Source organism: Colletotrichum graminicola, assembly GCF_000149035.1.
Source record: "Colletotrichum graminicola M1.001 genomic scaffold supercont1.13, whole genome shotgun sequence".
In the NCBI taxonomy this organism is placed as follows: Eukaryota; Fungi; Ascomycota; class Sordariomycetes; order Glomerellales; family Glomerellaceae; genus Colletotrichum; species Colletotrichum graminicola.
In genome coordinates this window covers 638,046-664,389 of record NW_007361017.1, presented here as the reverse complement: position 1 = coordinate 664,389, position 26,344 = coordinate 638,046, and the positions used below count along the sequence as shown (strand labels likewise).

Genomic DNA, 26,344 nt, shown 5'->3' with positions numbered 1-26,344 from the left:
TTAAACCGGGAGTGCTGAGCTTGCGGCCAAGGGGTGGGCAGCAAAAAACGGCAATACAGGCTGAAAACATTCCATTGCCTCGGTGGCGGTTCGGTGTCGGACCCCCCCCCCCCCCCCCCCCCCCCTATTTGCGAATTTTGACAGAAGCAGCAGTGCCAGGTACCCCTTCCCAAGACAGCCCCCCGTCAGCTTCATCGCCAAAATCAATGCCTTGGAATTTCGAGTCTCCGGCCCTTTGGCGGGAGAGAATCGAATAAAAAAAATTGAATGAAAGAAAGAGAAAGATACTAATAATGGAAGAAGCAGAGATTGTGATCGAATGCGCCATTCCATTCCGTCGCTCTCTCGAATGACTCTCTCGCCGTTGCCATCAATCCCATCCCGACTTTCGGAGCAAGCACGGGAGGCTTCCCGCACCGCTCACGAGTCGTGCATCTCGGGGAGGTCCAATGTTCAAGGTACGAATACCGCCAACCGGCCGGACCTGCCTCGACCAGACCAGAAAGACGTCTCAACCTTCTTTGGCGGCAACATCCCGACGTACTCCAAGTCAGTCGCACTTGTCATCAAGTCCCCAAGCCCATAGAAGTCTCACCCCGACATCATCCGAAATCTCGACAACGTCATCAGGTCACCTGGGGGACCTGATCGCTACCCAAACCCCCCCTCCACCTTCCCCCTCTCGGGCGGTAGCCCACGTCTCCGAAGGTCGCTACGTACGGCCCTCTCCCCTCCCTCGTTGTTGGCCGGCGACTGTGATCCTATCTCATCCTACTGACAGCCACACTAGGATCTCTGACAAATCTCACTACAGCAACTGCCATTTGCATTGCATCTCTGGCGGATCGATGGTCGGTCGGTTCCTGCACTGGCTCACTAAAACTACATGCAGTACACTAAGGCAGTGCCGTAGCGAGAAGCCACCGCTCGTGTACAGTGACTGGGAAATTTACTTCATGGCGTCTGGTCCAGCCGTTGCGCTTCAAGCCCACGGTCACTTCCCAAGCCCAGGGGAATAAAAAAGGGCGGCCAAGAGGATTGCCCACTTGAATTACATACTTAACATTTGCCGCATCAACAGTCCCCATTCGTCCGGCGTCAAACCGCGCTTCATTCCTGCTACCTAGGTACTCAGATGAAGGGGAAACCCCCGCTCCTCCTCCCTTAGGGACTCTCTTTCTTATTTGAGACATCTGGGCGCAGTTTGGCAGATGGAGCTGCCAGCGTGACCTAGATGAGGACGCGCCCGCCCCCGTGGTGTCATTCATTACCACGGGCAATCCACGGGCCAGACCGTCCGCCACGACATTTTCACTCGATACGCATGATTCGAAATTGACACCATCCTGGCTTCAACCTCTTGATCATTGGCTAACTACATATCTTGGAGAGAAATGTAGTGCAAATAATCTTTGCTCGTGCAATAGCCTCCGTCATTGGGTAGGCCGCTTTTCGAAGCCTGCCTACAAACCTGACATTACACGTCTCACTCGGCATGAAGATGCCAGTGCATATTTGTCAAGTACCAATGATTGAATTCCTATCTAGAGTCTGCCGCAGCATGACTCCCATCATGTTGACATGCAACCACTTAAGACGCCAGCCGGTAGAAACCCAAATCCCAGAAGAAACACGAATCCCACACCTTAAGCCTCGGAGGCGAAGGCATCGGGGAAGCGCTTCATGTTCTGCTCGAGAGAGCCGTGGTTGGCGAGGAACTGGACGTAGGCACCGTCGACCTTGACGCGGCCAGCAGCCTTCTTCTCGAGGTACTCCTCGCGACGAAGGGGAGTGAAGCCCCAGTTCTTGGAGATGATGATTTTCTGGCGACCAGGGAACTTGTACTGGGAGCGGCGGAGGGCCTCGAGGGCAACGGCCTTGTCTGTAGATTTGTTAGACATCGCATGACAACAAAAGAGACGATTTCGATGGCGAACGTACTGGAGTCACGAGTGCGGATGCTCATGATGATCTGGCCAATGTTGACACGGGCGACAGTGCCGTTGGGCTTACCCCAGGCACCACGCATACCGGTCTGAAGTCTATCGGCACCAGCGCAAGACAACATCTTGTTGATACGGACGACGTGGAAGGGGTGGGCGCGGACGCGGAGGTGGAAGGACTCCTTTCCGGCGGTCTTGACGAAGTACTTGTTGGCGCAAATACGGGCGGCCTCGAGGGCCTCGGAGCTCAACTGCTCATACTCGTTGGAGACCATGTGGATGCAGAGAGGGAAGTCATCGACGGTCGCCTTCTTGCGTCCAAGATCGAAGATACGGATCTTGGGGTCGGGGACACCGCGGTTGAAGCGGGACTTGGGGTACGGCTAAGTAGGAGGCCAAGTCAGCATGATTGTCTCTGGCGCGTGGGAGGGCATTCCCAAGCCCTACGACGTCCTCGCTTTTTCATCTCAAAGATTGCGCATCGTCATCTTCGTATTCGTTGGCCTGGTCCATTATCTGGCCCAGATCCTCCACGTGCCACTCTTTCTTTCTTTCTTTCTTTCTTTCTTTCTTTCCTCCTCTTTCGATGCGCAAAAGTTGTCGTGAAATTTCGGAGGTCATCGGGAGGGGCCTGGGTGTGATGGAGTCGGCTCACCTTGTTCTTGCAGTACCGGTAGCAACGAGCGGGACGACGAGCCATCTTGACGGTATTGGGATCTCACGGGATCACTCGTTACGCTGTTGGTGGTTAGTGGATGGGTGTCAAGTCCGACCGAAATTTGGGCGTCACTCACTTTTGTAAGGGTTGCTACGTTGCGTCAGTCCGAGACGCAGTTTTGATTTCAAAGCACCCGCTGGGTAAGCAAGCGGTGGCCAAATCGGACCCACTCTGGGCTCGCGTAATTGCCGCGTTAGGGTTTCAACGCAAGCCAGACGGGAAGGAATGTGGCTAGCCGATCTGATTGGCTACAGCGGAGCGACTCGGTGCGGGGCAGTGTTCACTTGAGCAAAACGAAACTCTCAAAATTTCACAACTTGACGATTCCTTCCCGTGACTATCGACGACAACCACCGCCCAGCGCCCATCGACCAAACCAACCGCCAAATCCCCCCCCCTCCACCAAAAATCAGTCAAGATGGCCCCCGTCAAGAAGAGCAAGAAGGACCAGTAAGTCACCATCAATGCCTCACAACTGCCGGATTAGCGCTTCCAACTCGGGCTCCTGTGCGGCTCGCGCGACATCTTGGGGTTTTGGTTGTAATATTCCAATACTAACGGCACAAAAAAAGGAACTCCATCAACTCCAAGCTTGCCTTGTAAGTTAAATAACGAACCGCGACATCTTGAGATAGTCATACTAACAACCACCAGGGTCATCAAGTCTGGCAAGGTCATTCTTGGCTACAAGTAACGCACACCGACATTAAATCCCCAATACCGTCAATTAACCAGCCCATAGGTCTACCCTGAAGTCTCTGCGCACCGGCAAGGCCAAGTTAGTCACTCATCGAACCGCGATGCGCAAGAAGACTTTACTAATATTGGTCCTCAGGCTCATTCTCATCGCTGGCAACACCCCCCCTCTGCGCAAGTCCGAACTTGAGTATTACGCCATGCTGGCCAAGACTCCTGTCCATCACTTCAGTGGCACCAACGTAAGTCGCTCCCCAATCGACTGGAGCAAGCGTGTGCCCCACGCTTTGCTACCGGTCTTGTGGGCCACTGGTCCCTTGGTCAACCCAGCGAAGAAGTCTCGGTTTAGACTTCGGAGGGTGAACAATTGCTTACTTATTGAACGAAATAGATTGAGATGGGTACTGCCTGCGGTAAGCTTTTCCGCTGCGGCACCATGGCCATTCTTGATGCTGGTGACTCCGACATCCTCAGCGATCAGGTCGCTTAAGCGGATGAAGCAAGGACTGGCTGGTAACGGCGTTTGGGAACATGGTCAACGAAAAAGGGAAAATGCGATTCGCCATTTGGAATCGCGGCTTGGGATTTGCCGTTATGATACCTTGGTCTTGTCATCGGGGCAAGATTTTATGATGTCCGTAGGCTCTTTGAATCGAAAAGACTCGCCTGTTACCCAGCCATTCAATGGAGCTCCGATTATGTTTGCCCTTCCGTTCTGCCTGGTTCTTTCCGTCTATGCCTACGGTTTGCTGCCTCATAAAGTCCACGTTATTGTCAAGACGTAATTCGGATCGAAGTGTACACATGAAAACTGAATAAAAGATATTATGGGAAGTCGGCCCGCCCATATTAGCAATATCAATAATCCGTCCTTCCTTGTTACTGCAACACTGGTATAGCCACAACTAGGTCAATTTGGAAAGCATGCGTGCCTGGGCAGGGAACCTAACTTGGACAAGGCCGCTGAACGCGGTGGATGCCGTCGGGCTGGTTAATGGCGGCGGGGTCGGCGGTGTGTTGATTGGGTTTTTGGATTCCGGATCAGGAAGGCTGTCACGGGTCTTGCATTGATGGGAACATGAGGATAATTTCGCCGTTCCCACCACAGTGAGTTCTAGCCAGTGTAGCGCAAATTGTCATTCAATGGGCCAAGGGGACACCCTTGGATACAAACCACAAAGACGAGCGGAGCCCACCGATGAGGATATGCTCCGCAATACCTATGCTTGCCGGTCACAGAGCCGATAGACATCTTACGGAGGACTCCTACCCAGTGCATGTTCAAGGCTGGACGGCTTGATGACTCTCCCAAGACGCTGGCAACCAGAAGGCGGTGCAGACATGCATATGCCCAACTAAAAGCAAACAGTGCAAGCCGATCAAGAGCCATTTCTGCTCGCTGATAGCGGTAGTCTACAGTGTGTCAACACATGTTGTAATCATTATCGAGAAGGCCATGCGAGATGTCATTGTACTGGCGTCCAATATTAGACGCTGTGGGGTTTCCGCTTGTTTGTGCAGCAGAAGTTTCCCGCTGTCCCCGCAAGGCACGCCCAGTCCGGACCTGGAGGGGTTGCCACGACAGAAAAAGAAGGTTGCCATTCGTCCCATCTCATCAAAAGGGAAGACAAGGCGAAGACGGCGTGTGGCACCAGCCATCATCTCCCACCACCATCCAACAAAGCTGCGAGCGCTGGGCTTCCGAGAGAGGGAACTGAAACGAGCGCTTGCGGCGGGTTACCTCGGGCTCATCCTACAACAACAGTATCAGCTCAGCAGTGAGAACAGGATCGGTCAAGAATAGGTCATGGCACGTCACATATCTTAGCATACGGTTGTATTTGCAATCTACCACCACACTAGGGCTGGGTGACTGGCCATCAAGAAAATAGGTAGGCTTCTTGTATGACAGGGGGGCGAATCTGTTCGTTCTGCAGTGCCCAAGCGACGCGGGAACCGCTTGGTGGTCCGGGTTGGAATTCGGAGGAGGGAAAAAGCATTGTTCTCGCTCCATTTCCCGTTCTCTGGTTGGCCCGCGTCCTCCGTCATGAGCATTTTAGCGAATTAGACCCCCTGGAGCCGCCCCGAAATATCGGAAATTCACTGCAACCTGTGGACTGGACAACCGACACCGACACACGCACGCGCACAGCACCTGCACGCTGCTACCCTGGTCTCCTCCGAGGATCTAACGGGCCAACGCAAGGGAAGTGAGAGGAGCCACAGAACCTACTTGCCGGGGCTACAGCCGTCCGACACTGACTTAAGCTTGCGAAGCTGCTGCTGCTGCTATTGTTACTGCTGCTGCTGCTGCTGCTGCTGCTGCTGTTGCACACCCTCCCATTCTGCACCGCACTCCTACGCATTTTCTGGGCAGCCCAACGATCGACAACTCTCTGCTGTTCTGTGTTTGTTCCCACACCACCTGTTGTTCCAGGAATAAGCAATCTTACGCACACTCACACACACACACACACACACACACACTCATCTGGTAAGCTAGCCTTTTCTCTCTCTGAAACGGAACATCGTCGCTACATGAATAACTCCCGGCCCTGCACCTCGACCGCCGTCTTTTAATCGCTCGACAACTCCCCGCTTACTTTTTTCAGCTCTCTAGGTTACCCTTAGCTGTGAAGTGCATCAACAACAATCATCGTCACAACAAGGCACCCGCGACAAACATGTCCGCTGCCACCGCAAAGAAACCGCCCGCTGCGGGCGTCGGTCGCGTTTCTTCGACGGATCCCGCAACGTCGCCTTCTGTGTCTCCCGCAAGAACACCTACGCGGTCTTCCACGCCCACCGCTGCTACTGCTACGCGCAGAGCGCCAGCTCGGTCGGGGACACCTGTATCTGCCCGTGCAGCAGCCGTCTCGAGAAGAAATTCCATTATGGGCAACAGCAACAATAACGGCAACACCGAAGCCGAGGAAGCTGTGAGGGCTGAGACCGTCGCGCTGCTGGACGACCTCAAGGAGCGTCTCTCCAAGGCCGAGGTCTCTTCCGATCAGTACAGGAAACAGGTCGAAGTGCTGCAGACGAGACTGGATGACGCTATTAAGGAATCTTCCAAGCTGGAGGAGAAGGTACATGAGGCGGAAGAGCAGATCGAAACGCTGCGAAAGGAGAAGAGGGATGCCGCCAAGAAGATGCGTGAGATGGAGGCTATCTACGAGGCCGAGCGAAGCTCAATGACCAAGGAGAAGGAAGAGATGTCCAACAGAGAGGAGGAGATGCAGACTATCATCCAGAGACTAAAGGATACCCTGTCGCAACGAGCTAACGACGAGGAGGGCCGCCCATCGCGGCAATGTGAGTTTTCGTCAAGCCACGACCGAGAAAGCAAAGACTAACAAGACCAAGCTGCAACATCCTCACCCAACATCGACAACGGCAGCTTTGCTCCCCCTTCTTCCTTGAACCGCAGCGACTCCCGGAACAATTCTAAGATCTTGCTTCAGAAGGACAAGCTGATTGAGTCATTGAGACTCGAACTGGCAGAGGCACAAATCAAGCTGGTGGAGTCCGAGAACCAGGGCGGCGGCAGGTTGCAGGAGGTGGAACGGCTGCTGATGGAAGCTCGCATGGCCAATGCCCGCCTCATGGAAGACAATGAGAGCTACCAACTGCTTCTCCAGGAGAAGACTCTCAACGGCGATTTCTCTAAGAACGATTTTAGCTACATGAGTGCGTCCGCCAACCAGGACGCCCTCAACGCGCTCGAGGGCCGGCCTCGCGGTGCGAGCTTGGCGGACGAGCTGTCCGATGATGCATCTGACCCTGGCAACGATAACGAACATGTCCGCCGCCTTGAGTCAGAGGTCAAGTCTATGAAGGACCAGAACAAAGCGCTTACGCTCTACATCAACAAGATCATTGAGAGACTCCTCCAGCACCAAGATTTCGAACACATTCTGGACACTTCCAGCGAGCCCAAGCCACCAGGCGCCAACACCAACAAGGATCTCCCGCCGCCACCGCCAAAGGAGGGCGCTTCCGGAGCCTCTCTGCTGCAACGAGCGAAGACCATGGCCGCCGGCCCGAACAAGCCTAGACCAAGGCCTATGTCGTACATGCCTTCGGCGCAACCAGCCAACTCGGCGCATACCGATCCGGAGACAGCACCTCGCATCCCTATCGGGAACCTGACCCGTTCCTCTAGCACCCGTCGTGCGCGCCCCATGAGCGAGCAGTTCACTGGCGTCAACTTGGTCAACCAGATGTACAGGGGACCGGACGGCCCCATCTCCCCGCCCCTTGGCTCCCCTCGCACCCCGCGAACTTCGCAGACCTTTATCGGTGGCAACCCCCACGCCGCAGCCCGGGCAACCAGCGGTCAGCAGGCACCGACCGCAGGAAACTTCCCTGGGATGCGCAGCGATACGTCGAGCACGAGCGGTGACTCGAATGGCCTGACCACGCCTCCCTCGCAGTCACCCCCGCGATCCCACCATGAAAAGCAGACCACATTTGCGGGTAACAAGCCCCGTCCTCTGCGTCTGGTACAGGAGAACAACGAAACCAAGCAGGAGAACAACAAGCGATCCAGCTGGATGGGGTGGGCCTCAGGCTGGGGCAAGAAGGACGAATCCCCCACGGCCTCATCCAATGAAGCCATTCCCGAGTAATTAACACACGAATACGCCGTTATGTTGTTTATGACCTACTCTCACGCTATGCAACGTATCGTCTTCTCCTTCTCAGTATCGGATTTTGGCATCATTGGGTAAGGGAAAAAGAAAGATAAGAGAAAAAACAGACGGGATATCCCTCTTATTGTCCCCGCGGCAAGGGCTTTCGTGGGTCTCGACGTCCACTGCTTGGTTTATTTTTCTTTCCTCCCTTTTCCTCCACACGCGGATCTAGGCTGGCATCGTACGTTGGGTTCGGAGGCGCTATGCATCTAATTATGCAGATGTTTACTGTTTACTTCTACTTCCCTTTTCCCGTTGCCACGTTTATTATCATTTTATTATTCGACACACCACATCTATTACTTCCAGGGCTTGCTCTTGGCGGCTGAGGGTGAGGAGGAAGGCAGGTACTGTTGAAGGGTCCTAGAAATGCGAATGAGGAGGTGGTTATTTTGTTACTTTTTTACGCTAGTGCTGATTTTAGTTTCTTTGTCATGATTAATAACATTCTTTAGTGGGTGTTGGATTATGACAATGGGCGCGTCTACTTCCTACGAATGGCTTTGCGGACTGCCGAGTCACCTCGGGCCTGTAACCTGGCTGAAGGCAATGTTGGATAGATATATGAGTAATGCAGAGATGGCTCGACGTTTAATGGTACTCCATTTGCCTCATAAAACTTGATGCGAACTGCACAACTGTCTATTCATCCCCGGGTTTGTGAGCTGCAAATATAACAAGCTCCACAAAGGGCAACAGCTCCCATAGCTAACTATTTGTCTCGACCTTCAGTGAAAGTGGGATCCGCATGACGGCTCTTCCTCTCCCTCTCTCTCACGCAAAAGAGCACGAGCTGGCTACTTAATATTACACACGATGCTCTGTTGCCGGCGGCAATAGCCACCAACAGGAAAGCGCCTCGCCAGTCACAGATGATTACTTCTTCTATTCATTGGATGATTTCCTTTATGTAGGCTTTTTCTACTAGTGGCTGTTGCCGCCGACGAAGCCGTCGAGCTTCTTCTGGTCGTAGACGTCCGCCTCGACCAGCTTTTCCCACTTCTGACGCTCGCTTGTCAGTGCCGTTGCCACACCGGGACAATGGAGATTCGTGAGGCAGACGAGGGGGCGGTCCATCGTTCTCTGCGCGTGGGGAGGGGGGGGCAAACTCACCTTCTCTCCAGAAACCTTGATCAGCGTCGGCAGGTTCGTGACGTTGAACGGCGCTTGTCTCCACGGGTTCTCCTTCGTCCTCCACCTGCGGCCCGGAGTCAGCAACAGCTTGAGGCACCGACATGGCGGGCACCAGCGGTAATCACTTTCCCACACACTCATTTGAGCCCCTCCCCAGAGCGTGTGGCGGAACGAAAGTCGGGAGGGGGGCAGTCTTGGAATAAAAGGAAAGGGAATCCAACTCACTCCTCAGGCAACCCCGCGTAGACGACCCGGACAGTGTGCTCGTTACCGCCAAACTTCTTCTCAATATACGGCTCGGCCGCCGTGCAGTCACCGCACCACGAGCGCCCGTTGCGGTGCGAGGCGTAGACGACGAGGTACGCTGGCTTGGCCTCGCTGGCCTCGGCCTTGAGGGACTCGGCGACGGCCGAAGCAGGCTCCTTGGTGGTAATGATGGGCATTTTATTTTTATTTTTTGGTCAGTCTTGTTGTTGCTGCTGCTGCTGCTGTTGTTGCTGTGAGGAAAGGTAGACTGAATATTTATCGAGCTTGAGAAGAGTCACTTTTGTTCTTTCCTTTCTAGCCTGGCTTAAAGGCAAGTAAGTAGTAAGTAATATTAATTAAGCCTGTCTGACATGACTTGCTGTGGGTAATGCCAATGGCATAATCCATACACTCATTTGCGTTATTTGTGATGACAGCAAAAACATGTCCCGAAGCTTAACCGAGTCTCGGAACGGGTCACCAGCTTTGAACAAAATACTATTTGTGGGATATTCAGCAGGTTGTTTGCGGTGTAGTTACTTACATTACTTATCTATTCCCCCTTCCCCTTTTCTTTCGACATTTGCCCAGGTCGTCAGCCCGGTGATGTTCGCATCAACGAAAGGGGAGGATTTAACGAAAGGCCACCAACCAACTAACATGAATGACGATGGAGCTCCTATCAAGACCAATCAACCAACCGGTAACAAATGATGGGCACCACCAACCAACATGATGAGACATGCTTTCAAAATGGGTTGGTGACCTAGAAGTAAAAAGGATCACGTGGATGACAACTGTGAGATTCGAACTCACGCCTCTTTCGAGACCAGAATGCTCCCTAGTACATAGGGAAGATGCAGGTCTTTGAACGGACCGGTATCTTGAGTCTGGCGCCTTAGACCGCTCGGCCAAGTTGCCCGCTTCTGATCACCCGCATACTCGAGTGGACCAGATGTGGATGCCGGGTTGGGATGCGCTCGAGGCTCAAGGAGCCATTCTCTCTGTGCTTTTCTTCCTCCCTTTGCTGGTGAAACATCGTCCTCTTCTCACCGGAACCGTCCCTCCCGCTTCTCTCCCTCTCCTGGTAATCATACGCCGTTAAGGGAAACCCACAAGTCTTACAACCTCTACACCCTAGTAAGACTAGCTGGTCTTTCTCGAGGGCGCGTAGCAACCACTCAACAAACACTGACGGTGTGTTTGACGGGCTACTCCACAATACGAGGACTACCAAGGACTATACACTCAGGCGAGATAAAGGGTTGCGTTGGGCTTGGCCCTGCTCTGAGCTGGAGGTCTGCTTCAAAGGCGGAAGAGAAAAAGAAGGGGAAAGAAGAATCAAGTAAAACCACCACCCCTCCCCAACCTATCTGGGGCATGTGTTCACATTACGGATACATTACCTGCCCACATATCGCCCATCACCCCTGTCCTTCCTGTTGCAAAGGCGGTCAAGATGTTCTTTGCTAGTCTGGTGGACTCACGGCCTTCTGATAACGGTCGGCTGGCAGGGTTATGCAAGTAAAGGGCAAGGCGGGGCGGATTTCAAGCTATTGTATTATATGCCTGGAAAAACTAGAGGTACAAAACAGATGTGGCGGGAAGCGGTGTCCCCTAGCATTCATTGCTGAATTCTGCCTGCAAAAAATCAAAGTACAATGTGGCCAGGTCCTACGGGGAACGAGACAAGGGGTGCTTGTTTGTCGTCCCAGTGTCCATTCCGTGTCATCCTCCTCCAACCATGTATCCCCCCTTCATGGCTAGCATGTGCTTTATCCACGTCACGACCTTCATCGCCATTATGACTCTGTTGTTAGATTTTCATTTTCTTATTGTCATGCACATCTGTGAGCGGACCTGGCTATTCCTTCGTCTTCCCTTCTCTCCTGTCAGTCGTCAAATTCGTTACAATTACAACAATGTAGTTGCTACTTTTCCCCTTTTCTAATGCAAACCCCCTACAGGCTGTTAAAAGGCGGCGTCAAAGATGGTTCCTAGACCGTGACAAGGAAGTCCCCGCAAAATGAGAAATACACTAAAACCTGTTCCCCCTAGTAAAGAAAAGCCCTGTCCCTAAATGAGTGCGCTGTGCTTCCTGATGTGCTGTGCTGAGTGAGGGAGTGTGGCCCACAAAGGTGGGAATCAGCTGAATGAAAAGAGGAAACAAAAAGCGAACCAGAAGAGTAGTTGCGCAGAAACGCAAGCTCAAAGTAGAGGAACCATCGTGATTGACGACGGTCTCAACATAAGTATATACAGATCGCTTTTATCCGTCTTTGTTCCAAAGCGCTTGTTGCTAAGAAAATACCATCCGACGCCGTTGTTCCTTTGAAATGCTATGCCATGCCATGCACGCTCAATATACAGAACAAGTTGACAAAGAAAATGATTGGATGTGTAGACCGTCAGTACCCTATGGTTCAAGACCTGGTACCTCTCCAGGCAAAGTTGTGTTTGGTCGAAGTGATGGGTCGTTGGCAGAATTAGGCTTGACCGTTGTTCTTCCGGATATTGGTGCACTTCTTACCCGCTGGCTCAAAGGCAGAGAGTAGCGAACGACACCTTTGATAATCAAGTCGAACTCATCTTGAATGATTCGACCCCAACGCTCGGAGCCTCCGGCAGAATGGTTGCCAGGGAGATGAAGCCTCATCGTACCCGTTGATGCCGAGACACCTTTGTTAAAGAAGGATCCTTCAAAAGACAGCGGGCTGTCAAACTCCGTAATAGTACCCAGACGCATGTTTGGCGCAGTATCGTCGTCTGGCGGGTCATCAGGGGGATCGTCCCGGATATGCATCTCCGGGTCATCCAGATCGCCCTTGTTTCTACCATGCGGTCGCCTCCACCAGTCAGAGTCTGTTCCTGCACGAGGCGACTTGGCAAATATCTCCAGATTTGCCTGATCGATTGACACCACCACGATATTTGGGTTGTGAGCCTTGACCGTCATGTCAAACATGAGTTCTGGATCACTAGTCAAGACGTTCTTGATGGAAACAAGCTGGATGTCCGTGAGCGGCTGCGACGTGGCGAACATAAAGCCAATGGCGCCGGTAATGACGAGCAGTAGCATCATTGTCACCACCAAACAAGCGGCGAACCGATTCAAATAAGATGGCTGTTGCCTGTATGCCTGTGATTCCAGGTTTCGCAAATTTGTGGGCTGGCGCCGGCTTCTTCGCGCAGACCGAACTGTTGACGATATCAAGGGAGTGCGCTCGTCATCAGCTCCCGTAGTAGTGGTGTCGTCAGCATCATAACGAGCCATCTGGATCGATGATCGCTTTCCGAGGGCATGCGGACCACCTCTAGAGGAACTGGCGACTCTAGGGCTTGGAGGACCAGAAGAGTGCCTTGAGGTGTTCCCAGATAGCTTTGATCGTGCAGCATTGGGGAATAGCGATTCGTTGTCGAAGAGAGAAGGATGCGAATTACCAGGTTGTCGTCCCCACCGTCCAAAATGATTGTGGTGGTGGTGCCTAGTGGTGCCCCTGCCCGAGCCAGGTCCAACACTCCTGCCACTGCCTTTCCCATCTTCATCGGTACCAAGACTTTCGGGTCCGTTGCCATTGAACGTATTGACAAACTTCATGCTCTTCTTTAGCCCGGCTGCAGCAGCGCCGCCCTGCAGAGCTTCATGGATCGAGCGCATACCCATGCCGCCGGGTCGATCGGCTTGGCTTACCATCGAAGTCGCGCTGGGAGTTCGGGAATGAAACCGGCGTCTATCTCCCACATCAGGAGGGTTAGAATCGTATACGAACGTTTCTTCCGAGTCTGACGTATTCGCCTCGTCAACTGCGCTGGCCACTTTAGCCTCAAAGATATCTGCTTTGGAGGATGCTAAATAACGCCTCGTTAGTGAGTTTCCGACAAAGGGAGTTTCCCTTCTTCATTCTGTGACGGGCGAACCCCAAACAAACACCCCGTAGTGAGATCCGGGTCGTATGATCCTGCCGCGGGGTCACAAGCAGCTGCCTTCTCCGGTCTGAAAGTACATTTTGGTCGGCCAAAGAACATCAGTTGCAACAGACACCAGTCGTGGGGTTCGCAGGATGTGCATAACTGAAAGAAATGTGTGGAAATAAATGTGTCATCTTACCGTTGCTAGAGTTGACGGTCGGTTGCTTCCGACTAGTCCTCTTCTTCTCCTTTTTGGGTCGGATCGTCTCGGTGCTCGGCTTCGCCTTCAACGTACCGCCGCCAGCTTCTAATTTAGAAGCGGGCGCTAGTGCTACCTGGGGGATGGAAGACACTGTTTCCGTCTCGACTATGAGGGAGGATCCTTCCCCCGCCGCCTTGCCCTTTCCTTGCTTGTTCGACAGCATGCTAGGCTGTCGCGTCACATTTGGTGCTGGGGCTGAGCTCTGGGACCGCCCTTTGAGCGTTCCATTGTCGCCCGTCTCGGCGGCTTGGAGAGGACCCCTGCTCCGTCGAATTGTCTGGTTTGCGTCTGCGTGGAGGTTGTCGGCGCTGGCAGCTGCCTCTTGGGCCAGCTTCTCATTGACCTTTTCCAACGTGGAATCCATCTGTCCCGGCGAGTTCGGCAAGCTCACTTCCTGCACTGTTTCTAAAGCTGAACCGTTTGCAGTAACTGGGGTTCTCACGCCGGAGGGGAGTTGTGAATCGTCGGTCTCGCTCCCGGACATGGAAGGAAGGGGATCGGGTTGGGGAGAAGGAGAGGCCCTCGTAAGGTTTATTCTCGGTGTATCTTGCTCACTTCGACGCGGCGCGGGCGGGTTTTGAGGCTTGTTGAGCTGAGGAGGGGGGGAGCGCAAGCGAGGCGACACTGGCCAGCGAGGGCTGTCTCTCGTTTGGGTTACCTCAATGCTGAGAGGCACCTTTTGGGGGTTGATGGATTTAAGAAAAGATTCTTGCGAGTTCGGGAGGAGGGTAGGAGTGGTAGCAGCGGAAAGAACTCTCGACGAAGCCGGTGGACCCGGTATGCTACTGCTGGACCTGGGCGTGCGGACTGCGGTTAAGTCCTGCTGGCTGCTTTTGCGCGACCTCAGTCCAGGGGTGGATGACGACTTGGGCGCGATGGTGGGCCTTGAAGGCTGTCGCGAGGGCGAAGTATCGCGGGAGTTGTGTGGTGATGGCGTTAAGGATGTGGTGGCCGAGGATTCTTTGGAGTGCGACTGGGGTTCGGTGGTAGTGGTAATATGAGAGGGAGGAGCAACGACTGTCCTTGCGTTTTCTAATTGTGACTGGCTTGCGTCAGAGGACCCGTTGGCGGTGCTGGATGTCTTTTCCATGGTCGAGGATTTTCAAGTGAGACAGCAAAGGGAATGGAGCCTCGCCCAGTCCTCATACCAATCGAATTGTGGGTGGGTATTGTTAACTCGGGAGCCGGCAGTCGTTATTCGGAACCAGGCCTATCATGATGTTTGACAATGCGACGTGGGAAGCGATGGAATTTTGGTTGGAAGGCGGCGGTCCCGTTGGGGTATCTGTGAGCGTCGTCCCGGGGGGGGGGGGGGGGGGGTTTGTGCTGCTCGGGACGGGGTTGAGGCAAGACGAATGCGCCGTCGTGTCTAGGTTTCGCAGTCGATGAGTTGCTAAGCTACCGTGTATCTGTTTAACAGGAACACAGTAGTGAGAGTGAGTGTCGGAACAGTATCTGGTAAAAGAATATGGATTTGGCAGCGAGGCGTAAGAAGCTCGAAATGAGAGAATTGATGAAGAAATCGAAAATGATGGTGTAAGTTGAGCGGGAGTGGGAGTGTGTGGTGTGTGGCCGATGTAAGGACGAAGACCAAGACAACTGAGGTTGGTAGGGGCAGGTGGTGGTAGTAGTTGTGGAAGAACAGATGGGAATGAGGTCAGTAAGTCAGTAAGGCGCGCAGTCAGTAAAAAGCCAAAAAGGAAAAAAAAATGCTGGGTGCGCTGGCACTGGCGGATGCTGGTGCTGGTGACGGGAGGTACTTTGTTGGTGCTCCTGTTGGCAACTGGGCGTTGGTGAGTGGCGGTGCGTGCTGGGGTGGACCGATTGGCAGGGAGCGGGTTCTACAGCACGTAGTGTGTGACGCGCCCACTTCGGACCTGCCCAGCTGGCGAGTCTCAAGAGACCTCACTCAGCAGCTCCAAAAGTAGAAGCACCTGCCGGAAAGCAGTGCCTTGGTTGCAAGGGAAGAGGCAAGGTACATTGTCTTAGGTAGTCGGCTACCTACCGGTACGTACTCTCAAGTATCTTGCCATCTTATGAGACCCTTGCGCTCCACGGTTACTATGGGAGCAGTCGGTGGTCATCAACAAGAAAGGTACCAAGCTACACGGAAGACAACTTTGTATGAAGTACACTTCTGCTGATGTGTGCCTCAGTGCCCCAGTGCCTCATCCTCCACAGACGATGCACAGATGCTTCCGCTGCCGTCACTGACTCCCAAAGGTGACGAGGAGGGCGGGTTTTCCCTGCTAGTACAGAGTAGATTGTAGGCATTTCTGAGATACCCGATTTGTTTTGACACGAACCGCACGCTTCCATCAACCCTATTTTGCTTATCTAAGTTCTGTGCTGCCTTGCCATGTCTCGCTGGCCTGACATGCGTACCTAGTGTAAGCGACGCGAGCTGTTCAGAGTACAGTCCGCATCCGTTCATCATCGACACCTCATTGAGCATACCTTGGGCCGTCCGACCAACCACGAGGCAGGGTACCTTTGAAAGGAACAACATGGATGGGAAGCAAACGAAACCTCTGACAGGCCCGGAGCGAAGCTTCCCTCTTCCCCTGGATTCTGCGGACAATCCGACAAAGGATGGACACCTACGAAGAACAGAAGCCGGAAGAGAGGCATAAAGACGAAAGCAAGCTTAGCGAGTAAGGTGCCAACAAGACAAGCAATGACCAAGAAGCCTAGATTATTCAGTCGGTTTGTAAATTTAGAAGAAGGAAAAAGTTTAAAAAGCATGCGTGTATGCTATACAGACCACATTACCGACTCATTGAGGCTTCAAAGAGTTTCTCGGAGAAGGTTCTCGGAGAGAAAAAGGGCGTTTTCTGGTGCCTCCGTCCTGAGTCTTTCCCCGTAATGAGGTAGCTTATTTGCAGGCCACATCGTCCCTCACACCTTTTGTTCCTCGCGCCCCTCGTCCCTTGTTTTGCACAATTTTTCTCTTGCTTCCCAGGCTCTATCCTTGCATAAAATTGTTTCCGCTCAACTTCGGCGCCTCACTAGGGGCAGCATGGAAGAGACATGAACAGGTCTGGGCCTGAGAGCTCGGTGCTCAAGGCACCGCGGAAGCGCTCCTTACAATCCGCTGCAATCAGAAGCTCTGTTCCAGGACCCATCAGAACAAGTCAGCAGCGAAGCTTTCCCCCCTCTCACCCGATTCTGCCTTTTCAGTCATGCGCAGGTGGGAAGATGGCAGGGTACCTAACTGATTGCGTTTTACCGGATAGATGGGTAAACCATCACGGGTGACGGCAAGCCTCCCCTCTCCGCTAAGCAAAATAAAACCGGAGCTTTGGAAGAGTGGGCGACGCGGCGCGGACGGATTCCTTCAACAGCCAACGCGAAGGGGGAAAATGGATCCGACTTCCTGCAGGTCCCGGCATAGCGTCACAGAGGACAAAAGGCGGAGGGCTCGGCGAAGGGGGTACTCCGTAGAGGGAGGACAAACTGCAGGAGATGAGTAAGGAGAGGCGGCACCCCGTCGACCATTTCGCAAGGCCAGTCGCACTGCCAGGTACAATGTCAACACCAGCTATCCAGCCAGCCAGCCAGCCAGCCACGGAGGAGTTGGTAACTGTGGTGTTTCCGGGCCACCACCTACCAACGCACAGTACTTGGTACCTTTTCTCCCGCTAGACAAGGTCTCCTCAGGCGGGGGAGGAGTCCCGTTTTCCTAGAAGGTACGAGCGAGGTACGAGTATACAAGTATGTACAGGGGTCCCCTGGGAGGCACGTGCATCAGCAGAGGTAATATTTCACCCTTACTCTCTGCCTTAGCCTTAACTCCTCGCTGCGATGTAGGTACCTAGGTATGTACACGTATCCGCACATGTGTTTGCTTTGAGCCGACTGATCGATCGAAAGAAGGGAAAAAAAGAAAGAAAGACAGAAAAAGATCCATGGCCGGCAAATCCCCTGAAACCACTACGGGATGCCTCAGACCGCAACTTCCCTCCCGGATGCTTTTCGCCAGGATGATTCGTCCTCGTTGGGCTGCGGATGAGAGTGGAGGATGAACGCAGCCCACGCCCAAATTCCAGCATCTGGAATTTTTCTGGATGCAACTTTCATGGTGGCTCCCCTTGATCCCGGCACCGGGCAAGGCAAGGCAAGGCAAGGCAAAACCAGGACACACGTCGCAGCTGATTCCCATCCAGGAGCCCACTCAGCTTTCTTTTTCCTTGTCTTTTCTTGTTGCCTTTTTTTTTCTGTTGCACCGACAGCTGTCACCTAGGTGGTTTAGTTACCCCGCCGCCCATCACCGCTGTTTGAGTTCGGATTTCTGGAACCTCGGGAAGCTGCTCTTCTACTGAGCTCACCCCCGTCCTCTTTCCCCTGTGAAGGAATCAGGGTTCAAATGAACGCTCCTCGCCGCTGACACCGGCAGCACTGCCAGTCGTCTCTCGAAACACTTGGTTTCTCGGTTCTTCCATCTTCGCTGATAAGAGTGCTGCTATGGACGTGATTGTTAAGGCCAAGGGTAATCAGGCGTTCTAGCTAGGAACCGGAACCGGAACATGACTGGAACCTGCATTCTGGTGCATCTTCTGCCTCAAGCTCTGCTATTTTCAAATTTCGGATGCATGGCACGAAATGGGATTCAGGGGACCATGGAGGCCTTCTTTGATTGCCGCCATCTCGCTACCCCAATAGCTGCCCAACCTGACAAGAATTTCAATGAAAACTCATCTCTTGGGCGACAGCCACAGGACCAGTTGCAAATGGTTCTAACGTGCTATTGTCATTGTCGGTTGTCTGGATGAGCGCAACACCGGTACTTACTCGTGTTTCGCACACTCACGTCAGGCACTACGTCGGCGCCAGACTGGCGCCGAACAAATATTGAAGTTTACGCATGCCTCTGAAGACTCAATCTGGTCCACTCGGACACAGCTTATACACCTCTGCCATTATGAGAAATAATGGATCGTGGTGCCCGCCGCGACCGGATGCTTGACCCTCTAACGGTCGTGCTGATGCCCCGTCTTGTTAAGACCTCATCCATATTGGAAGACTCTGATGACTCTTATTCTGGACCCTATCGTTGGCACTGTTTGCTTCATTTGGCCCTGTCGCTTGCTGCCAACAATACGGATACCAGCCCCTGCCTTTCACGCAAGCAACTGCAAGTTTGCTAACCTAGACAGCGATACAACTCTGGACAGCAGTCTTACTGAGCCTCTCACAAGCGGCCAAGTGGACGATGTGGCAGGCACGCGACTGGCTGCATCCCCATATGCAGCCAACCTTAGGCCGTCATTAGGGGCCATCATCTTGGGTTCCAGGAAATCCAAGACTGGCCCCCGCCGCCAAAACGAGAAAGACACCAGCTTCCAGACCGAACTTCGCAGCGAACCCACCTACCACGAGGCAACTACATGCGCTTCTCGTACGCTATCCAAATGGCACCACCCCTAGGCGTTGGAGGTTAACTACGGCGCACGATTGGCCGTCGTTTGCCTCCCCTTGGATCTCTCCATCTCAGGGTAGGGCAGGATGAGCGTCCCAGAGGGCGCATCGGCGCGCTACCCAGACGCCGAGGCGTCTCTGTCTGCCTGTTCACTCAACTCTTCGCAGCCATGGATCTATTAGGGCAGAATGCGGGCTTTCCAGGCAAGCCCGTATGTACAAATACTTCACGGAGCACTCCCCATTGACGCCTAACCCCATTGGCCCTAGTCATCCACCCACCTTGACCCCTGTACACGATGGCCCCCACAGAGTGACAAGTTCCCCTGTTGTTTGCCCAGACCGAGGTCCTCACCGGCCGTTCTGACTGCTGAAGCACCGAAACCCGACGAACCGCTGATCTGGCTGCTGATGCTGTGTGACGGAATCTACTGAGCATACGCCGACGGCTCCTCCCTTGGATTTGCGCCGCTTTCTAATCGAAGAAACCTCTCCTCCCTCTATAGCGTATGGCACTGGAGCATGCTCCTCATGGCTCGGTCAGGTGTACAGAAAGACAAGTATTGAAGTACGTCCTACCATTTGGTGACTAGGCATTCAGTGCCCAAACATGGCACTGGAAAGATCTGTAGGAAGTACTCATACTCTTGTGAGATGATGCCGAGGTGGTGAGCACCTTCTCAACGGTAATCCCCGGCCGATCCTCTGACCAGCCGTGGTCCCAAAGAAACAAGAAGGAAAACGAGGCGCTGTCAGACGAGAAAAACCCTATGTCTGCCTTGTGCCTCGCTTGCCTTCCCACCATGTACAACTATGTCCCCCCCCCTCACCCACCGAGAGACATCGTTCGTTAAACTCCCACGCCCGTACCGTTCCGCAACAGCGCGTGATATGAAATGACCGCAGAGTCTTTGCATCTACTGGTGGACGACCCCCGCGTGTCAGCGCCGCTTGCTGGGCGTTGATCATCTGCGCAGGAACCCGGAAGTCTATAGGTTGGGACAACCCAGGATAACAAGGGAGAGGCGTGCGCCATGACGTGCCACACTTCTCTCGGGTAGCATTTGGGCACTCGGCAGGCAGACGAGGCCGGAGAGAACATGACATCCAACCCGCCAGACCGTTGACAGTCGAACCCGCCGTCCCGGAATTGCGGGCGCCTGTCAGATGGGACGGGCCTCGATTGTCTAGTCGCGATGCGCTGGCGGGACGAACTTCTCGCGGGAAAGGCAAACCCCCTCTATCTGCTTACACAGGTGGCCCCGGAGCTGTTGGTTGGCTCGCCTGAATGTAAGGCGCCGCAAAGTGTATGTGTTTGTCAAGTCCAACTCGATGTTCCCAGGAACTGCATGCACCGAGCCACGCGCTACCCGGTTCTTGCTCGGACACCAACCACACTTGATTTCCTCCACGACGGGGCAGTGTGCATGCGCAAGTAAAGGTCTTGCCCCAGCAGGAAAAGGACATAGTGCCAGACTGCTGGCTTCTCCCATCGGCCCAATTCGGATTGTAGAAGCGAACGACATGATCGGGAAGGCAAGCCTTCGATTCGTGTAAAGCAATGACCGTTTCGAGCCTTGACCGTTCAAACCTACTGTTATCTCAACCTGGGGCGTTCTTTTACTTACCATCTTTACTCTATCTCTTCTTTACATATATATATTTATACACATATATACGTGTGTGTTTATTTTCAGCTATTCGCTCGCGCTTACATGAGAAAACAGTGTATGTGCCACGGCTAGGCGCCTGTCGATTACGGCCTGATATTATGACTGCATCAACTTCTGGCGCGCGGCGGTGTTCTGCCCTCACTGAAGGAATAGACGAGGCTTAGACCTGTAGACACCCGCCTAGGGAAAATGTTGCTTTCAATGAGTGCTTGTCATTTCGATCTAGGGAGCGATGGAGTCTCTGCTGAAATCCCAAGCCCTAGACTTGGGCTGCGGACGCGCAATCTTGCCATATTGCGCCGGGTGATCGCTCAAGTATCGGTAAGGGAGAAACGGTTTGACGATATTCTGTCTCAAGCATGGGCATGAAAGAAGGCTCGACTCGGATCAAGTTGAGACGGACGAGAGCATCTTGTTATTCCCTGAGACGATTGAGCTCCGCCTCATCATGTACAAAGACATTGCAGTGGAGCACTGGTCCTGGAAGAACATGAGCCTGAAGGGAATCAAAGTTAACCGTAGCGCATATTTTCTCAATGTAAAGTTAAACCATGGATCATCATTTTATATTCGCCACCTGATACCTCTCTCCCTTTTGTCTAATGTTATTTTGTACGCCCGAACGCCAGGCCATGATGTGCCGTCCAATATAAATCACCTATCCTCTCCATGAATTTGCTCACTTAAGCAAAGTGAATGCCCTCCGAGTTGAGGGCGGACAGCAGCTTCAAAAAGTCCGTCTCGTCACACAAGCGTGCGCGCTTCTCCAGCAGGCCAGTGCTCTCAAGCGCGCGTTCAATCTTGCTCCGCACAAGCGCGGCAACCTTTGTCTTCTTGCGCTTGCTCTTGGTCTTCTCGGGCGCCTTGCTGGCGGCGGCACCGAGCTCCTTGAAAAACTCGGGCGTGTCGTCAACCATGGGCTCAACATCGTCATCGTCTGCGCCAGCGTCCGCGTCGTCGTCCATCTCCATAGCCTCGTCTTCATCGTCTTCGACAAGGGTGTCATCAAGCGGCACGTTGTTCATAGCTGCCCATGTGCGGTAGTTCTGTAGGGTTATGAGCTTTTTGATTTCTCATCTTGTAGGTGATTTCGGGCGTACCTTCTCGAGCATTTGAAGGACTTCCTTTGTGCCAAGCCAGCTGGTTTGTAAATCAGCATGGGTTCATTTCCCAGAGGTTGAAAACGCCTTACCTCGCTCTCATAGTTCTGTTCTTGCGGTTGAAGCACTGATATCAAGGATTAGCAACAAACACTCATATGTGCCTGCCAAGTACGTACAATGCGAAGAAGGCCGTCAAATTCTTCGAAGGCGATGGTAGGACGCTCGGCGCCCTGCTTCGGCACAATACGTACAACGCAAGAATCGACTTGTGGCGGTGGTCTAAAGTTGGCCTTGGAAACCTTCATCTGTCGGGGCGTCAGTGAGCATAATCGGGTGTAATTAGGTCTGCCCGCTACTGACCACGTTGGAGCACGTAGCCCAGAAGTTAGCGTTGACACTCAATCTGCCGTAGAGCTTGTCTCCGGGTTTGGCCACAAGTCGTTGGCCGAATTCGAGCTGGAACATGAGAATCGCTTGCCGCGGCGGCTTTGGCATGGCGAGCATCTTGAACACAAGGGGCGAGGAAATCTAACGACGCGTAAGCACTGTGACCCCCCTAAAGAGACTTTCGAATACCTGCCTGATAAGGAGTGTTCGAAATGAGCACATCGAAAGGAACCCAATCCACCTGAAATAAACCATTAGTGAAACCAAATCACGACAAGCTGGACCTCCAAGCACATATGCAACACATAACCACAGTGCTCGCGAAACCCGATCTTAGGACCTAGGACAGAACTGACCTTGATGGCGTCTCCAAGCATAACTTCGAGCTTTCGCTGTTCGGGGGTTCCTTGCACACGCTGTATACTCCGTCAGCCTTTTCCAATCCACCTGGCTGCGTGGCCTCCAACCTTTGTGACTTCGGCTGCCATTCGGGGGTCAAACTCGATTGCTATAAGCTTCTTTGACTTTTCCAATATCCGCACCGTCAGGTTGCCAGTCCCGGGACCAATTTCCAGAACAGTATCCGTGGGCTTGAGCTCGGCTTTCTATATGGATATGTTTAGCATGCGCTTCGTCGTTGACAGGAGCTGTCTGGGCGTACATGTACGATCGCGTCCGCCACGCCGGGGTTCTTCAAAATATGCTGACCGACATTTGTCTACGTAGTTGTTAGAAGCCATGCATGAACATCAATGCAGCCGACATACGTTGAACTTGAACACGTTGTTGGTCTTTTGGGAGGGTCGAGAGTAAGGACCCGACGATGAGGAGGCGGCATTCCGCTTTGGGGCTTTGGCTTTTCCCATAGTATAGACTGCTGTGAAAGTTATTTCTTTGCGGCAATGAGAAATGGGAAACGTAGGCAAGCTGATAAGGGATCTGCAACAAGTTTTCAGAGTAGTGTATCGACAGCAAATCCCACAAACCAACGATGTAGAAGTCTGCGGTGAAGATGGAGGGGCAGCCTTTTGGAAAATTTAGTGGGTCATATCCACCAAAAGACAGTGGCGCAGGGATTCCGCAGCTTAAAAACTTTGGTACCACTTCAGCCTTGCGCAACTGGCAGCTCTGGAGCTGCCGCTCACACGATCTCCTTACCTTCCCTATAACACTCCCAGGCGGTGCGCATTCTTTCATTCTTACCGCCTCTACGACGAAAGAGCTGCGCACTCGAAGCGATGTCTGGAAGACGCGACTTTTTGAGCCAGCCGGCGCCAGAGAACTATGTTGCCGGTCTTGGTCGAGGTGCCACTGGCTTCACGACGCGATCCGATTTGGGCCCTGCACGTGAAGGACCAACCGAAGACCAGATCAAAGAAGCCGTCGCAAAGCGTGCCGCGCAACTGGGACTGGGAACCGACGGAAAGAAGGCAGACGAAAATGATAATGACGACGACGACCGCTTCAAAGATCCCGACAACGAGGTTGGCCTGTTCGCCGGCGGCGTATATGACAAAGACGACGAGGAGGCCGACAGGATATGGAAGGAGGTAGACGAGAAGATGGCAAGGAGGCGACAAAAACAACGAGAAGCACGCGAAAAGGCCGAACAGGAGGAATACGAGCGGAAGAACCCCAAGATCCAGCAACAATTCGCCGACCTCAAGCGAGCGCTATCAACAGTCACAGATGACGAATGGGCAAACCTCCCCGAGGTTGGAGATTTGACAGGAAAGAACCGCAGAAGCAAACAGAACCTGCGGCAACGTTTCTACGCGGTTCCCGACAGCGTCCTCGCCGCCGCGAGAGACTCGTCCGAACTAGGTACCACCGTTGCAGAGGATGGCACCGCATCAAGCGCCGACGCAGCGGATGGCACCATGACGAATTTCGCAAAGATTGGTGCCGCAAGGGACAAAGTTCTGAAGTCAAGACTTGAACAAGCCTCCCTGGATGGCACTGAGTCGGTCGCTGGCAGCGCATCAACCATCGATCCCAAGGGCTATATTACCAGTTTGAACAAGAGCGTTCTCAGCGAGTCGCAAGCTCAGGTTGGTGATATCAACCGTGTACGTGAACTTTTGACGTCGGTCATCAAGACCAACCCGAGTAACGCACCTGGTTGGATTGCTGCAGCGCGACTGGAGGAGCTGGCAGGCAAGACGGTTGCAGCGCGCAACGTAATAGCACGAGGATGTACACACTGCCCTAAAAGCGAAGACGTCTGGCTGGAAAACATTCGACTCAACGAGGGCAAAAATGCCAAGATCATTGCTGCGGAAGCTATCAAGAAGAACGACCGGTCCGTACGCCTTTGGGTCGAGGCGATGAGGCTGGAAAACGAGCCCAGGGCGAAGAAGAGAGTCATCAGACTTGCCCTAGACCATATCCCCGAATCCGAGGCTCTCTGGAAAGAAGCGGTCAACCTTGAAGAAGATCCGGAAGATGCTCGGCTGCTGCTGGCCAAGGCAACCGAGCTTATACCCCTATCCGTTGATCTATGGTTGGCTTTGGCAAGACTGGAAAGCCCCGAAAACGCCCAAAAGGTTCTCAACAGGGCACGCAAAGCGGTTCCTACTTCTCACGAAATTTGGATCGCCGCCGCTCGTTTGCAGGAACAGCTGGGTGAGGGCACCAAGGTGAACGTCATGAAGCGTGCCGTTGCGGTTCTCGTCAAGGAATCCGCTATGCCAAAGCGCGAGGAATGGATTGCAGAAGCTGAGAAGTGCGAGGAGGAGGGCGCCGTCATCACATGTGGAAACATCATCAGAGAAACTTTGGGCTACGGTCTGGACGAAGACGATGATCGCAAGGATACTTGGATGGAGGACGCAAAGAGCAGTATCAACCGCGGCATGTACGAGACGGCGCGTGCTATCTACTCGTACGCGCTGCGTGTTTTTGTCAACAGCAGGACGTTGTGGATGGCAGCCGCCGATTTGGAGAGAAACCATGGAACAAAGGAATCCCTTGCTCAGGTGTTGGAAAAGGCTGTCGAAGCATGCCCCAAGAGCGAAGTGCTATGGATGATGCTAGCCAAGGAGAAGTGGCAAGCCGGCGAAGTCGACAATGCCAGATTGGTACTCGCCAGGGCTTTCAAATCAAATCCGGACAATGAAGATATCTGGCTCGCCGCGGTCAAGCTCGAAGCCGAGAACGGAGAAACCGAGCGCGCTCGCAAATTGCTGGAGGAAGCCCGAGACCAAGCCCCGACGGATCGTGTGTGGATGAAAAGTGTAGTATTCGAGAGAGTACTGGGCAACGGCGACGCAGCATTAGATCTTGTCCAGCAGGCTCTGCAGTACTTCCCAGCCACCGCCAAGTTGTGGATGCTCAAGGGACAAATTTACGAAGATCTTGGGAAGGTCGGCCAGGCACGGGAGGCATACAGCACAGGCGTCAAGGCGGTACCCAAGTCCGTTCCCCTGTGGCTTCTTTATTCTCGCCTTGAGGAGAAGGCCGGGCTGGTCGTCAAGGCTCGCAGTGTTCTCGACCGAGCTCGCCTAGCTGTTCCCAAATCACCAGAGCTCTGGTGCGAGTCTGTCCGCATCGAGCGGCGTGCGGGTAACGTCAACCAGGCCAAGTCACTGATGGCCAAGGCACTCCAAGAGGTACCTAAAAGCGGTCTCCTTTGGAGTGAGCAGATTTGGCACTTGGAGCCACGAACCCAACGAAAGCCGCGGTCATTGGAGGCCATCAAAAAGGTGGACAACGACCCTATACTCTTTGTGGCTGTGGCTCGCATCTTCTGGGGCGAACGTAAGCTTGAGAAAGCCCAGAACTGGTTCGAAAAGGCGCTGGTGCTGGACAGCGACAACGGCGACACCTGGGCTTGGTATTACAGGTTCCTGCTCCAGCATGGTACAGACGTAAGTTAATGATTTACCAAGCTCGAGCCTCCTCTTCATGTACTAACTGGGTCTCAGGAGAAACGAGCGGATGTAATCAATAAGTGTGTCTTGAACGAGCCCCGCCATGGCGAATACTGGCAGGCGATCGCCAAACAGCCCGTCAACGCCAGGAAAGGCACGGAAGAAGTCCTAGAAATGGTGGCAGATGCGTTGGAGAAATGAAATTATGTAAAACGTATGTGTATCAACATAGGTTTGACGCGTCGGGAATAGAGGAAAGTTGGTCATCACATCACATCACCGGGCG

General features: G+C 53.4%; 7 protein-coding genes and 1 non-coding gene across 8 annotated transcripts; 3 read left to right on the top strand and 5 right to left on the bottom strand.

Annotated features, from left to right (window-relative positions):
• Positions 1–1,646: 1,646 nt before the first annotated feature.
• On the bottom strand, positions 1,647–2,643 carry GLRG_04254 (ribosomal protein L10.e; the record flags this gene model as incomplete). The annotated part of the gene is made up of 3 exons (XM_008094939.1): positions 1,647–1,882; positions 1,942–2,326; positions 2,599–2,643. The coding sequence occupies 3 exons, from the start codon at positions 2,641–2,643 to the stop codon at positions 1,647–1,649; spliced, it is 666 nt and encodes a 221-aa protein (XP_008093130.1).
• Positions 2,644–3,079: 436 nt separating this feature from the next.
• GLRG_04253 (ribosomal protein L7Ae/L30e/S12e/Gadd45 family protein) lies at positions 3,080–3,847 on the top strand (the record flags this gene model as incomplete). Its single annotated transcript, XM_008094938.1, has 6 exons — positions 3,080–3,111; positions 3,234–3,260; positions 3,316–3,351; positions 3,404–3,439; positions 3,497–3,599; positions 3,749–3,847. 6 exons carry the CDS (start codon positions 3,080–3,082, stop codon positions 3,845–3,847), a joined length of 333 nt encoding a protein of 110 aa, XP_008093129.1.
• A 2,194-nt stretch (positions 3,848–6,041) lies between these two features.
• Positions 6,042–7,988, top strand: GLRG_04252 (uncharacterized protein; the record flags this gene model as incomplete). Its single annotated transcript, XM_008094937.1, has 2 exons — positions 6,042–6,672; positions 6,724–7,988. The coding sequence occupies 2 exons, from the start codon at positions 6,042–6,044 to the stop codon at positions 7,986–7,988; spliced, it is 1,896 nt and encodes a 631-aa protein (XP_008093128.1).
• A 990-nt stretch (positions 7,989–8,978) lies between these two features.
• On the bottom strand, positions 8,979–9,631 carry GLRG_04251 (uncharacterized protein; the record flags this gene model as incomplete). Its single annotated transcript, XM_008094936.1, has 3 exons — positions 8,979–9,056; positions 9,168–9,252; positions 9,414–9,631. The coding sequence occupies 3 exons, from the start codon at positions 9,629–9,631 to the stop codon at positions 8,979–8,981; spliced, it is 381 nt and encodes a 126-aa protein (XP_008093127.1).
• A 594-nt stretch (positions 9,632–10,225) lies between these two features.
• GLRG_13104 lies at positions 10,226–10,355 on the bottom strand. The gene has a single exon. It is a non-coding gene; the product is annotated as a tRNA-Leu (tRNA).
• Positions 10,356–11,850: 1,495 nt separating this feature from the next.
• GLRG_04250 (phospholipid metabolism enzyme regulator) lies at positions 11,851–14,695 on the bottom strand (the record flags this gene model as incomplete). Its single annotated transcript, XM_008094935.1, has 2 exons — positions 11,851–13,283; positions 13,543–14,695. 2 exons carry the CDS (start codon positions 14,693–14,695, stop codon positions 11,851–11,853), a joined length of 2,586 nt encoding a protein of 861 aa, XP_008093126.1.
• A 6,684-nt stretch (positions 14,696–21,379) lies between these two features.
• On the bottom strand, positions 21,380–23,052 carry GLRG_04249 (dimethyladenosine transferase; the record flags this gene model as incomplete). The annotated part of the gene is made up of 10 exons (XM_008094934.1): positions 21,380–21,742; positions 21,797–21,836; positions 21,889–21,923; positions 21,976–22,104; positions 22,160–22,327; positions 22,380–22,427; positions 22,543–22,602; positions 22,654–22,791; positions 22,848–22,904; positions 22,954–23,052. 10 exons carry the CDS (start codon positions 23,050–23,052, stop codon positions 21,380–21,382), a joined length of 1,137 nt encoding a protein of 378 aa, XP_008093125.1.
• Positions 23,053–23,424: 372 nt separating this feature from the next.
• Positions 23,425–26,259, top strand: GLRG_04248 (PRP1 splicing factor; the record flags this gene model as incomplete). Its single annotated transcript, XM_008094933.1, has 2 exons — positions 23,425–26,055; positions 26,113–26,259. The coding sequence occupies 2 exons, from the start codon at positions 23,425–23,427 to the stop codon at positions 26,257–26,259; spliced, it is 2,778 nt and encodes a 925-aa protein (XP_008093124.1).
• Between the last annotated feature and the right edge of the window lie 85 nt (positions 26,260–26,344).